We start from the raw sequence: 14,477 nt of genomic DNA, 5'->3' as shown, positions 1-14,477 counted from the left end.
ACTATTTATTGCCTATAGGAAAGTTAGATTCTGTGAGGAGCAAGCAGAAACATGTCATGGACATTTATCTCATTGGACTCTAAGTAAAAGCCTGCCCTCCAGCTGTAAAGACTGTCTAAAGCAGGTATTGGCTTTGAAAGTTACATTTCCAGCAAAGAAGACACTGTTTACTGAATCCAACAGCCTTGCTTGGATCCAGTTTTGACAATAGGAATAGACTGAACCCAGACTTACCACATTTCTTGCCTAGAATTTCAGCCATTCAGACTCATAGGGTGAAAAGACACCCCACAAAGCTTAGTAACAATGATAACCAACCCAAACCCTCCACAAATTTGTATTTATGAGTGCAAGACTATGGTTATGTTAAGGAATATGGTCAGCCCATATCATCTATTAGTTCAGGTATAGGGGCAGAAAGATCAGCAAGTTACAAGAGAGTAATGAAGACATATCTAACCTGTGTACAGATTAACCTATGATGTTACAGGTGAGACTGGGTAAGTGGTTATACAAGTAATACAGTAATACTAATGTTTACTCATGTAGGGTATGTTTTATATGTAATTACATATGTTTAGTGATGCATCTGTTAATTACTATATGGCATTGACTTATGCTATTATTTTATCATTTTGCTATTTATATTACAAACAGTAATGTAGAAGTATAATAGCTCTATTTACCTGTACTGTGTTGCTGGCTCTTTGCATATATACCAAAGACAAAAGTTTAGAGACCACTGTTCTGAAGGGAAAAGATTTTCCTAGCAGTGACCACTGGAGAAGACAGAAGAGATAGAGGATCACTCTGTAGCTCAGCAAGGGGATGAAACTCATGCAAAGCAGGGGTAGGTGGGAGCACATATAGACATATATATGTTCATACATACACATCCATCCATACACACATATGCATATGTATATATGTGTGCATGTATATGCATGCGCGCGCACACACACACACACACACACACACACATTTAAAGAGTAGCAGCCATACATAGCCCAATCCCACTGCTGATCAGCTGACCTATTCAATTTTCCAACCTGGGACTGTTTGCCCCTTCCCGGGCAGCCTTTTGGTCCCTTGTTCCCAGGGGCTCACCATACTGGTGTCAGACTCAGTTGACCTTAGCCATACTACAGTTCAGTACTCCTGAACTCAAGGGGTCCAATAATCTCAGCCTCCCCAGCAGCAAGGATTCCAAGCATCTGTTTGCCACTAAGACTGCCAATGGGGAATACTTTTGTTCAGGATTCCCCAGAAGTGCCTTTACCTTCTGGGGGAGTGGGACAATCTAAGGGGTGTTTTGAGTGCTTTATGTTTCTGTACTTGGGTTCCTGTGACTTTTGCATTTTAAGAATTTTATGTAGAGGGTGAAATAAAGGACGCCCCACATTCAATGAATACCTATGTTTTACATTAAATGCTATATATGACTAGGGTACACTTGCCTACATTTGAGGAAACATTGAGTGAGTTACATTTAAGCTTTCTTCAGATTTTTTCCAGAGTAAAAACTTCAGAGTGGGAGCAAAGAGCAATAACACCTCCTTTAGGCTCAGCCCCTCCAGATCAGACCTGGGTCTGTGTGAACCTAGAGTCTTTGAGGGCACCTGGGACACATGGAAGTAACTCTGGACTGTTTTCCTGCAAAGTATTCTCCTTTCTTTCCTTCTCTTCTTTAGGGAGAAGAATGGCACTCTGATCATTTCAGATTCCCTTTTCTTGGGAGCTCCACAGTATTTTTTAAATGCTTCTATTACTAAAACAGAGGCCTTGGCTCCTCATTATTGGCCACACAGATGCATGTGCCTTGACTTTAAAAAACACTTTATAGAGTTCCCCAAAAGATACAACCTTTCTGTAGGCTGTTTGAATTTCTTAAGGTGGAATGATCCTAGTTTGAACTTTCAGAGACTAACTACAATAGACATGTTAATTTTAGAAAGGAAGGGACAGAAATATTATTAATATAACTGTTATTAAAAACATCTCCCAAAGGAACAAACAATAACAGAAATTGTAAAAGTTAAAATCTATTTACCACCCTTAGAAAAGGAGCAAGCACAAAAGATTAGAATTACCTTGCTTTCTTGGATGATTTCTTCAGGTTTTTTTTTTTTAATTTGCATGCAGCAGTAGGCCACAAGGTTGGCCCAGACTATCAAGCTCCATCCTCCTGACCTTTCCCTCTACCAAAGGGTTTCTGAGACATAGGGTGAGAGGAAGAGGTGGGCTTTGAGGCATACACTTACAAAGTATGAACTCTTTGACAACAGACAGGTAGAAAACTCTCTTTAAAAACCACATCTATCACTAAGCTGTACATACCCTTTGACTCAGAAATACCTCAAATAGGCATATATCCAGAAGACAAAAGAAAGATGGAAAGAATTCATATGTACATATTCATAGCAGAGCATTTGTTTTTGTAGCAATGAACTAGAAGCCCATCAATTGGGAGAATGGTTGAACAAAAATCCCTTAGAAGTATAATGGAATGTTATCAGGTCACAGGAAATGATGATCTGGAAGGATTCAGAGAATCTTACCAAGAGATATGAACTGATGCAGAGAAAAGTAAGCAGTAGTAGGAGAGCAATTTAAGTGGTAACTACAAAATTGTAAAGAAAAGCAACTTTGAAGGACCTGACCAACCATGACTCCCTAAGACGGAGGATGAAATGTGCTTTCTACCTTTTGACAGAGAGGTGAATGGATTAGAGGTACAGAATGGGACATAACATTTGCAGACACAATCAGAAGAGCTTTTGGAAGGAGGTGATAAATTAAATCCATGTTAAAAAACCACAACCCATGTATATTTGACTCATATAAGCAAAGCTCTTTTTCTGTTTTGTCTTTGTACAAGGAAATGTTCAGGTCTCTTGGTGCACATCAGGTTTTGAATGAGAACAAAAACAAAAAAGGAAACATATAGCATGTTTAGAAATTGGAAAGAATATCTCTAGTTCTCTGTCACTGACTCCTACACCTGTTCTCTGGGAGTTGTGCTGTTTCTTTGGTATTTTTTGGTATTTTGGTATTTCCTATATATAATCCACAGAATCATAAGATATCTCATGATATCTTGGAGGCTATCCACAGAACCACCTCTCATTACACCGAAGAAATAATCCATGCTCCAATCTTTTCTCTGCTACAGGGAGCAAATGATCCTCCACATCCTCCCTCCCACCTCTCTCCTCTGGGGAAAAAAAGGCCAAAATAGTCCTCCAAAAAAGAAAAATTCAATTCTGAAAAATTCAAGAATCCGACACACCTATGACTGGGCACAAGTTTCACATCAAACTCTTCCAAAGCAGACTTAAAACCTGATGCTACCCTATACTGAAATGCACTAACTGGCTCATATGAAGAAGTCTGTATATGGAGTGGAGGTACTTACACAAAACCTCTTGCTTTGTGATCATATCTGGCCTCTGTCCCACCTTCCCCCCACTCCCCTCCATTTTCCTGTTTTAACTTCCTGAGCACTGTTGGGGGAAAAATGCTGTTTCTTAGCGCCAGTGTTGCAGAGGGTAACAGATTGGCAAAGTATCCAAATAATCGCTAGTTTAGATGAGCTGATATGGCAGTAGTAGTTTTATAATTATCCCAATAAACACGTCCAATGAGAATGATATACACTTTACAGTAATTTGCAGGTATCACTTCGCTTGCATCTGAAATTTTTATCCTGGGTGAGCTGCTGCAGATAGTGAGGGTCTTTTTTTCTTTTTTGGGGGGGTGGGTAGGAAGAAAGGTGTAATAGTGAGAACAGGCAAAAGTGAAAAAAGAGATGAGGGAACAGTTGATGGAGGAGAGGATATTGTTGGCTAGTGGCTGGTCTCAGGTGGAGGAAATTGCTACAGCCTGGGAAACTGTTGAATTTAGAGACAGAAACAGGTTTCTACATTTACAGAAACATCGGTTTTTTTTTTTTTGTTTTTTTTTTTTCCTGGACTCCAGTAGGGAGAGCGGCAAAGCCTTTGATCTTGGGATTAGCTCCAGATGATTCTTACTTTTTATTTGATGTGGTCTCCTAGCTTTTGTTCCTCTTTCCTATGGACTTCTAAATGCTCTAGTCACCCAAGCTCTGCTCACTACCCCTGACTTTTCTGAGAAAAGTTAACTGTTGTTTACTTCCCTAACCCTCTTGGCCCCTCCGCTCCTTATCAGGCTGCTCTTTAAGGGAGACGTCGGTACAAGCTACGGAGTTTTCCAGTTAAGCCTGAGCGCCAAGCTGGCTCACCACCCCGAGTTCCGAGCCCCGTCGCCTCCCTCTCCCTCCAATTCTGGCAGGCGACTTCCATATCCTTTACGTTTGCTGACCTTCGCAGCCCAATCTGGCGGGGGTACCACCGAGCAGGATGAGCAGATCTTTTAGGTACCATGCAAACTGTATGGAACCAGCCTCCTTCCCAAAGTCTCCGCTACCTCCCCCCGTCGGTGAAACTAGGAAGAACATGATCCGAACCAAGAGAATAGCTGCGCTCGCCTAACTCCATTAACTCCTAATTCATGTTATTTATTTTTGGCTTTTAATTTATCAAACAGTGGCCTGAGAGTGTTGCTTACTCCAGACCCCCACCCCCAACTCCCCACCCCCGATACCTCGCGATCGCACAAGTCCCATTCTTCGGCTTTGCAAGTCCCCACGATTTCGGTAGCGCTGAGAGGTGTCTGGTAGAACTGCAGCCGGACTACCTTAAGGCAAAGAGCCTAAACGCAACGAGCCAGCCTCCGCGGGGTGGCTCCCGACACCACAGCCAATGGTTCCCCTTCTCTGTTTAAATAGATTTGCAATGTCAATCATTTTCTCCTTCTGCAGCCTCCCTTCCACCGCCATATTGGGCAACTAAAAAAAAGTGCTCGGCTTTTCGGGGTGTATTTTTATATTCCTTCCTTTTCCCAGTCTCTTCCTACACCACGACTTTTGAGATCAGCCAGGTGTTTTTGTTTTGTTTTGTTCCGTTCTGTTTCCTTCGCGGCTCGGTTTGGGAAACCCACAGGCTCGTACCGGCTTGGTCTTGGACTAGCTTTTCCAAGTCCCCCCTCCCCTCCCCTCCCCTTCTCTCCTTTCCCCCCTCCCTCTCCCTCCCTCCGTCCCTCCCTCCCTCTCTCCCTTACACTTGATCTGCTGGGAGACTGTTCTGCTGGCTCTCCCGGGCTTCCCCCTGCCCCCTCCCCCAAACCCAACACTGATCCTAAAGCTTGTGTAATTATTGGTGGTTGTTTGTTTCCCTTGGCCCCAAAAGGGAATCGCGGGACCTATATAAAAGGGGCTACGTGTTCGGGTTTTTTTGTTGTTGTCGTTTTTAAAAGTTGAGTGGAGACGAGGGAGGACGATGTCAAACGTGCGTATTTCTGATGGGAGCCCGACCCTGGAGCGGATGGAAGGCAGGCCGGCGGAGTACCCCAAGCCTTCAGCTTGCCGCAACCTCTTCGGCCCAGTGAACCATGAAGATTTAACGCAGGACTTAAAGAAGCATTGCAGGGACATCGAGGAGGACTGCCAGCGCAAGTGGAACTTCGACTTTCGGAATCACAAGCCCTTGGAGGGGAGTTATGAGTGGCAACCTGTGGAGAAAGATAGTTTGCCCGAGTTTTATTTCAGGCCCCCGCGGAACCCCAAAGGGAGATGCCAGGGGCCCGGCCAAGAAAACGGGGATCTAAACGGAGTGCGCCAAGCGGGGTTTTTTATTGCTTCTCAGGGAATCTCAGAGGACACCCACTTAAGAGATCAAAAGACTGAGGGTGCATCCGAAAGCCAGACGAGTTTGGCAGACCAGTGCACTGAGACGAGGAAACGACCAGCCACGGATGGTAATCGCTCCTTTAAAATTAAAATAAAACAAACCCCTCCCTTGTTTACTCGGTCTGTCTGGGCCACTCCTTGGCTTTACTGGAGGTCCGTCCCCGAAGTTGTGTCTAGAGAACACCAGCTCAGTTCTTGGCTTTTCCATGGGTAGCTGAAGCTGTTAACCTTATGCTCCGGTGCTATCATCCAACTAGTTATCATTTCTTTTGAAGTTAAAAGCTACTAGTTGTGAGTTTCCTGCCAGTCGGTGTAAAAATTTTATCTGTAAACTTAACGTTTAAAACCCATCGCCTCCCCAAAACACCTGTCCCCTCCCCCAGTCTGCCATCATAAGGTATGTGAATGACCCAAACTATTATCTTGCAGCTAGGATGTTCCTAATTATCCCTCGTGAAAGATTGCGCTATATTATCCCTCGATAGGTACCGGGGACATGGGAGGAGGTCTTTGTCAATAGCAACAATATTTTTAGGATTTTAAGACAATTAGCGATTGACCCAGGATTGTGGGTGGTGGTAGTATTCCCCCGCTTCCCCCGGCTAACTTTTGTTAGCTAATGCTTTTAATAAAATCTGTTGTCTTCCCCCCCTCCTCTCCGCAATTTCCCCTGCTAGATGTCTCACCTCAAAACAAAAGAGCCAACATTACTGAAGAAGAGGTTTCAGACACTTCTCCCAATGCTAGTTCAGTGGAGCAGACGCCCAAGAAGCCCAGTCTCAGAAGACATCAAACGTAAACTACTTAGGTGGGTTGCTTAGCTAGGGTTCAGAAATGAAACCAAACTGCACTTTTGGAACTGGTAGTCTCTGCAAACTCCTCAACACATTTTATTTATTAGTTGTCTATGGATAAGAAGTTTGCTAGTTTGACAAGGCCCCTTCCCGCCCCACCTCATGCACGTTTTGTGGGGTTGAAAGAATAGGGAAGGAGTAGGGAAAGCGTCGTTGAGTTATATCAAATTTTCTCCATCAAGCAGACCTTTTCTTTAGAAAAACTGTGCAGTTACTCCAGAGTGAAGGGTAGCATCCTGGATGAAGACTTCTTATCCTGGAGGTAGTTCCTGGGGAAAGGGAGATCATCCTCTTATGAGCCCTCACAAAAACTTGATTGGAAGATGAGATTTTTTTCAGCCCTAAATAAGGGCTGTGGTTGTTCCCTGACCCAGCAGAGGAATTTTAAGGTTTATCATTTTTCAGTGGTTTCAAATAAAGGCATTATTTGGACGCAGAGGGAAAAAAGGGAAACAAATGGTCTAATCTTTTCATTTGAGAATAAACGCAGCTCCAGTGATTCACAGAAGAGTTTAGAAATAGGATGAAGTGGCATGTGCAACTCATTTATTTTGATCCTTCTAGTGTCATACCACTTCTACTGGGTTTTTGGAGGGTGAGGGAACCTGTTTATGCAGAAGAAAACACAGAATCATTAAAAGTTACTCACAAAGTTTTTCCACAGCTCTGAAGTGCTGCAATGTAAAAGTTAATGAATTCTGTCCCCCTTAAGCAATCTGGAACATGTCAGCATGTATATGCAAATTGTGCTAGAACAACTCACTATTTGGGTATTTAATGGGAAAAGGAATAATAAATATCAGGGCTGGCTAAGGCTGTGTCTGCCTAGCTCTAGGGAAGTGGAGATGTGCAATAATCTGCTGAATCTGATCAGATAGATAGAAGGAATATTTCAGTCCCCAAAGCTCTATTTAGGGGGCCTTAATTAATTCTTCAGGCCAGCTAATTCTACTAGTTATTGAAATTGCTTAGGAGTAGAAACTGAGTTTCATTCTTCCCTGTATTCTTTACCAGTGGATGCCACATGGTAGGTACACAATAAACATTGATTAAATGTCGATGGAATCTTTACAATAAAGAGATATAGGACACTTTAAAATTGGGGGGGAGGAGTGTTTCTATTTCTTAAACTGGAAAGTCACTCCAATTTGTTTTTACACAGATTAAATGTATGTAACCTTTACTCAATACAAAGTGTCTACCTTCAAGGCTTGTTGAAAAACCTCTCTATATAGTGGATGAAATTGGATGAAAATTGTTGGCTAATTCACCTGAGGGTGTCAATCAATACCTGCAGTGCTGCCAGGTCTTTTTCATGTGTTTTTGTGTATCAGACTCTGATAAATTTTTGGTCTTGTATTATTCGGCCAAGCAGGACTTTTCAAATTCAAAGAATCTTTAGAAATATTAACTTGGGACATTGTCAACTTAAAAAAACAAACCAAAAAGCTGTACACATATATTCATCACAAGAAACAAGGATGAGCTTTAAAACATTTTATCCCGTTAGCTTAAGAGATAGTCATAAAATATTGCCAAAGGTTATTTTCAGCTGGATGAAGTAGCTTGAAGGGCCACAACTGTATTTTCATACAGTTTACCTATACCCCATACATTTTGCATCTTGTTAATTTTTTTCGTACTGATCATTTAGCCATGTGAACAATTCCCAGTGCTCTCCTCTACCAAAGCAGATCAACAACTTACCTCTGAAGTTGCCTGGGACACTGAGACTTTCATTGATTTACAAATCAGAACTTAAACTCTGGTCTTCATGACTCCAAGGCCATGCTTCCCCTCGTTCTATTCTTAGGCATTTTTTCAAATAAAGGTGAGTTGTTGGGGTTTTTTTTTTTTTAACCCTTACAATTTATTTTTTCCCCTCTGTATCTCTCCTTTTCTTCCCAGTCATCAATCCAGATTCCTTCATCGTATGGGGTGGTGGTAAGATAAGATACAATTTAAGCTAAGGTGAATTAGTTTTGCTATTTGAAATCTTTATGGGTCTCAGTTTGGAAGAATGAATGACCAAAGAGATGACCTCATCTATCTGTCATTATTAGCCTTCTACATTTAGCTTGTGTATATAATCCACCCACTTCAAGCCCTTGAGCAAGCAAGACAGTGAGAAAATAATTTTTACCAAGTGTAGTGATTTACTTTGCTGCTGTTAGAATTAGTTATATCAATGCCCCTAATGCACTTTTTCCCCCTAATCTTTTGTTTTGCAGAATTAAGAATGTGTCCTTGTTCATTGGATATACTAGAGCTTGATGAAACAAGGAAGATATAAATTCAAATTTAAGAATACATATCTCTGACTTCGTGGAATGGATATCCTGTTTAAGCACTGAAAAGCAACAAAACAGTAACACTAAAGTTGTAGGCGCTCTTAAAAGATGTGCCTCTAAAAGCATCGGATGTAGCATCATGCAATTAGGTTTTTCCTTATTTGCTTCATTGTACTACCTGTGTATATAGTTTTTATCTTTTATGTAGCACATAAACTTTGGGAAAGGGGGGGCAGTGGGGTGGGCTAAGATATGAAGAAAATAGCAAACTTGCTTCAAATTATATAGCAAGAATATAAATGTATGACTTGCATCAAAAGAAGCAACCTTGGGTTGGGGGTGGTGGTTAAGCTTTTCCTTTAAAGATGTAATATCCCTTTCAGTGAGATCTGATATATCTTTTTGAAAATTGCAACAATTAAAACAGTCAACAGCTGATTACTGTTTATCATATTACACTTACTAAGAATCTGGAGCTCTGATGTATCCATTATGTTAGAGCAAAGGCTTTTTTTTAAAAGGAGGGTTATAAAATGGAGACCTCTTTAAAGTGAAGTAATTATCCAATTAATTAAGGCTTAAGCAAACCACATAATTCGAGCAAAAACAAAATTGTGAGTTCTGAATGATCAGAATTGGCAATCTATACTTATTCAGATAAGCCAGAAAATTGTCTACACATTCCCTTTATTTTGTGCTTGTAAACATGGCCTAAATAATGCTCTCTGGGAACAAAAAAAAAAATTGAGATTCAAGGTAAAAAAAAAAAATGGAACCCTTTTTTAATTTAAAATTTCTCTTTTGGTCTTGGCTATTTTACCCAGAGGAATGTGATGTGTTTAATGGAAGGTGAGAATGGATCAGAGGTAGTTGTTGGTAGAAGAGGGAAATGGATACTGCATCTTTAAACAGTATTTCTACATTGCTGTATGTGTATGAAACATTTTAAAGTGTACCTGTGTACATAACTCTGTAAAGATACTGAGAAAATTATACTAACTTATTTATGTTAAAAAGATTTTTTTTTTAAATCTAGAAGATATAAAAGCCAAAGTGGCATGTTTTGTGCATTTGTAAATGCTCTATTGGGTAGGCTTTAGGGATTTTTTTTTCTTCTGTTAAATAATATGGCTGTGCTTAAAAGGATTGCCTACTGAGCCAAGTATAACTTTTTTTTGTAATGTGTAATTGTTCCCTATCAAGCAATCAATAAATAAAACTGCCATAGCTATTAAATGAATTGTACTGATGTGGCTGCTCCTTAGAGCCATTACACCTGATATTACAGTGGCCTTAATAGGGACACACACCATGAATCGGCAAAGGATCTTAAAAGTTTAGGCCCAAATTTGAGTGAGTGTTATATTGGCCAGAATACACTTGTCCTAATTCTCCATTTAGTTTTGGGGATCATACAGTTTTACAGTTTGAAAAACACCTTGGAGGTCACATGGTCCAATCTTTATTTTGCAGACCAGGAAGTAGGCCCAGAGAAGTGATTTGTCCAAGGTCATACAAGTACTAAAGTATGAGAACTAAGATTTTTGACCCAGGGGCTCTAATGACAAATCCAATGCTCTTCCCAGTATTACCACATGGCCATGGTGTCTGAAATGAAATAATCAAGCTCCTGGAATTGTTTAAAAGAATACACCCCAATGATGATTTCAGGGATCAGGGGCTGGGAAGGGTGTGGTTATCTTGTATAAATGAGGTACAAGAATGTTAGTGGGTACAGTCAAGAGATGCAGGGTCCAAAGACACTGATCTGGTAATAGAAAGCTCTTCCTTGGAAATCAGGTAACAATCGGAATATTACCAATATTTTACCATGTAATTCATATCTTGCTCATTTTTTCTCATATTACTTTGAAAGTTTAACCACCACCACAAATACAATGTTTTGACCAATAATCCCTTTTTTCACCCCTCCCCTATTAATAGAAGTAAAATAGACCTTGAAAACTTGTTTGACTGTAGTAATCAGAATTTAATTCAACAAACACTAAGTCTCCACTTATAGAAAAATAAGACCTGGGTTCAGGTTGGCCCTCTGACACTAGCTGTGTGATTCCAAAAGAAGTTTTAGACAATTTTCTAGGCCTCATCCATCAAATCCTCAAAGTATGTTGGTGTGAGGGAGTGCCTTACATTAAAAAAAGTCATAACTCCTTTTCATATTATCCCGAGGACAAGGCATTGTGCTAGGTGTTCAATCTAACCCAAGAGAAAAGGGGCTTGGTCCTATAGGAAAGATTAATGCTAAATATTTGGAAGGCCTTCCTTCTGAGTGAGAGACAAGAAAATATAATATTTCAGTGGAGATTGTGTAATTACCTTCTCTAGAGATTAAGAAAAAAATTACAATCTTCTTCCATGGAATGATCTCTTAGGTACAGCTTTCTTAGAAGATGTCCTCTCAAAAAACCTTTCCAAATTACGATTTGGCTCATTACCCAGGAAGATTTCAATTGCAAATCCTTGTAGAAATTTTGCATTGTTCCTCTTTTTCTTCATCAGTTGTTCCACTGAAGACTGTTAGGAAGAAATGAGAATCAGGTCAGGTGATTCAAATTCCAATCTTAATTCAGTCACTAACCATGTTACCTCTCTAGGTCTCAGTTATCTCATCTGTGAAATGAAGGGATTGGACTAGATCTTGAAAGCTTTTTCCAGCATTAAAATTCTAGGCCTCTAAGAACAAAGTAGTCAACAGCAGGTAATTCTCCATCCTTTCCCTCCTTTTTATTTACACCACTACCTAGAGAGTTGAATGTTAATCCCCATTTAAAGTTTTCGAAGCCCTTAAAAATTAGTGTGTATTATTCTTCCCTGAGATTTTAATCATGGCTTAAGGGAAAATAGAAAATTGTTAATTTTATTTTTTTTAATTCTCAGAAGAATCTGGATTTTTTTATCCCTAATTTTGATCCCATTAAAATCTGACAACATAAGAATCTGACCAGACTGTTCCCCTTTTCCCCTCTGGCCAGCCAAATCCTAGTTATCCTTCAAGGTCCAGTTCAAGTTCCACATTCCTGATCACTCCGTGCTTTATCCATCTCTCTTCGAACTCTTTTCCTTATTTTAAACAAATATGAGATAACTTCCATTCCTCATAACATACAATTCAGTGCTGAGCCCAGAAAAGGTAATAAATTAAAACTCTAATAGAAGTACTGAGGTTTTCTTAACTGGGACAAGATTCTTACTTCCTAAATTAGCAAAAAATTCTGCACATTATAAAAAATGTTGATAACTAAACCAGTGTATGATACACCAAAGCCTTTTAGGATTGGAAAGGACCTTAGAGAACACCTAAGCCAACAATGTCATTTAATAAATGAGAAAACTGAGGCCCAGAGAGGTGGAGTAACTGCCTACGATCACATCTTTAGTGGCAAAATAAGAACTTGAAAGTCTCCTGTGCTCTTTTCAAAAATCAGACTCCTGTAACATAATTAAAATGAAATTCCATTTAGGTGAATTGATTAGGCCTTAGAGAAAACACCATTCCCTGCTACAGACATAGTATGGATCGTTGGATAGTGGAGTTGACCCCTGAGATGATACCACTTTTTATTGGAAAGAAAAATCCTTTAGTTCAGAAATATGTGTGTGTGTAAATTTTAGAATCTTAATTCAAATACAACTGAAAAAATGTAAAACATCATTTCCCATCGCAAATAAGATATTTGGCATTACACTCTTGAAAGTAAGCAAAAATAATTTTAAATCACAATTTAAACTTTGGCCTAAGATATAATTGTCAACTCACAAATTGATATTTACATTTTGTGTACCTTATTTTGCTGAGAAATCCCGTAATATGCTTCAGAACTCTTGCCTTATCCAAGAATGTCTAACTTTGAAACAGTAAGGTTTTAAAAAATTCTACCAGGTCTGTTCGCTACCAGTTCTTTGGAGCACAGCTGGCGAGAGAAAGGAAGGGGCGAGTACAGCACTCTCTATCAAAGTTCGTGCGTCAGGACAAGCTACATAACTCGAAGATTTGAGGTGACCGGGCGAAGAAAAATGGGTGCTCGCTGTGCCAGTCAAATTTAGTGCAACATAGCGCCAAGAGCAACTACAGCTGCTTCCCCTTTACGCGCCTGTACTAAGAATTCGAATTTAAAATCCGCCCGGCCGGCTAACTGTCGGCTGCTTTTCCCCGGGCTGCAGTGAGTAACCCGCGAGCGACCTCCCCGGAGCCCGCTGCGGACATCGCTCGGGTCAGTGGCGGCTGACATCTTTTCTTTCCCTCCAGCGTTACTGGTCACTATTGCATTCGACTCTTATAACTGGCCATCCCTAAGGTACGGAGGACTGCCAATAGAACGTAGTAGGTATGGCAAATTGACTGGGCGGGTGACAACAGAAAATCATTCTTTTAGCTGAGCGCTCTTCCAGCCAACTGTGCCTGGTGCCCCTCTCGAACCCTAGTCTCCCTCTCCCCCTGCGCCTTTATTGCTTCCAGGGACTTCAGGCTGGAAGGCGAGCCCTGCCACAATTTCACTAGAAAGGCCAGGGAAATAGAGCCTTGCCGTCGTCTGTAGATGCTTTGGGGGGTTATTTTTTTCTCTTAGAAACACCCCCTGCCCAGCTCTTCCCTGGATATAAGAAAGAAACAAAATGCAACTTTGATGACCCAAACCTAAAACCAACAAAAACTTCCTCCGCCCCTCTCCACCCAAGGTTATGGAGAGAAAATGGGGAGAGAAAATCCCTAAGAATGAACCGATCTTCTAGGGCAGGCTGCTTACTCCCACCCCTCATCCCGGGCTCCAATGATCCTTAGCCCGCGCATTTCGAAAGGATTTAAAGCTCGCTCAGCTCGTAGGAGGACACGGGGAGAAGACGCCGCTCCCAGACGGGAAAAGAAGCGATTATTTGCTGTAGATCCCCACGGAAAGGGAGTGGGGAGAGTTGGGCTGGGTCCGGGGAGATAAACTGGGAAGAAACTGTGACGGGGAGGGAGGGGGGCACTCGGGAGGCGTAGGTACTCCCGGGATAGGATGCACCCACGGCTGCTTAATCCTCCCAGAAATTAACATTCTGGACAACCGAGGGAAGTCTTCATTCCACAGTCGTTCCTGGTCTTTATTTGCAGTTTGTCTCCTTGAACTTTGGTGTCTTAGAAGATAAAAATAAATATTTCTTTAGGGTGAGCAATTAGCTTTTAAAAGAACGGATTTAAACAAAATTAAAGGCAGCCATATGATCCACCTGAACCACGCCCTGCCTCGGGCGAACTGGCCAAAAAAGTCTTCTTGGAGTGGAAGAGAAGACAACCCCTCTCCTCTAGGTCCCAAGGATCCTAGGGGTGAATGTGGTAATCGGGTAGGGACCTTTTTAAACATGCCATGCAAGTGCCAGAGGGAGGACTAGTGACTCCGAGGTCTCCAGGCAAACCGGGTAGCGAGAGGGGGCATAAAAAGGTACGTCTATGTACGTGGTCCTATATATTATGTGCATGTGTACAAACGTTTGCACACGAAGGAATTAGTGCAAAAAAGTCGACGGAGGTTCGAAGTCTTTCCACGAGTCTCAAAGGAAATGCAAATA

At 41.1% G+C, this 14,477-nt stretch overlaps 2 protein-coding genes across 5 annotated transcripts in view; one reads left to right on the top strand and one right to left on the bottom strand.

Moving 5' to 3' along the window:
- GPR19 (G protein-coupled receptor 19) overlaps window positions 1-5,057 on the bottom strand; it is a 68,024-nt gene extending 62,967 nt beyond the window's left edge. For 2 of the 3 annotated variants that reach the window (XR_005010459.1, XR_005010460.1), the window contains exon 1: window positions 4,624-5,057. The gene's annotated coding sequence lies outside the window, so the exon portion shown is untranslated. The remainder of the gene's footprint in view (window positions 1-4,623) is intronic. The other variant, XM_036759475.1, reaches the window with a different exon arrangement.
- Window positions 4,997-10,157, top strand: CDKN1B (cyclin dependent kinase inhibitor 1B). Of its 2 annotated transcripts, XM_036759478.1 has the most exons (3): window positions 4,997-5,835; window positions 6,445-6,575; window positions 8,853-10,157. In XM_036759478.1, exons 1-2 carry the CDS (start codon window positions 5,358-5,360, stop codon window positions 6,564-6,566), a joined length of 600 nt encoding a protein of 199 aa, XP_036615373.1. In that variant the 5' UTR covers window positions 4,997-5,357; the 3' UTR covers window positions 6,567-6,575; window positions 8,853-10,157. The 2 variants fall into 2 exon arrangements, with proteins under 2 accessions (XP_036615373.1, XP_036615374.1); XM_036759479.1 differs by lacking the exon at window positions 6,445-6,575.
- Window positions 10,158-14,477: the final 4,320 nt, after the last annotated feature.

The sequence above is a fragment of the Trichosurus vulpecula genome, chromosome 5 (assembly GCF_011100635.1).
Source record: "Trichosurus vulpecula isolate mTriVul1 chromosome 5, mTriVul1.pri, whole genome shotgun sequence".
NCBI lineage: Eukaryota > Metazoa > Chordata > Mammalia > Diprotodontia > Phalangeridae > Trichosurus > Trichosurus vulpecula.
The sequence above is the reverse complement of the archived record's forward strand: the minus strand, read 5'-3'. Positions and strand labels throughout refer to the sequence as shown.

Bases quoted from the DNA above. Each gene is read 5' to 3' on its own strand.
- CDKN1B (XM_036759478.1), top strand. From the start codon at position 5,358: ATGTCAAACGTGCGTATTTCTGATGGGAGCCCGACCCTGGAGCGGATG. The intron at 5,836-6,444 runs GTAATCGCTCCT...TTCCCCTGCTAG, and splicing joins GAAACGACCAGCCACGGATG to ATGTCTCACCTCAAAACAAA.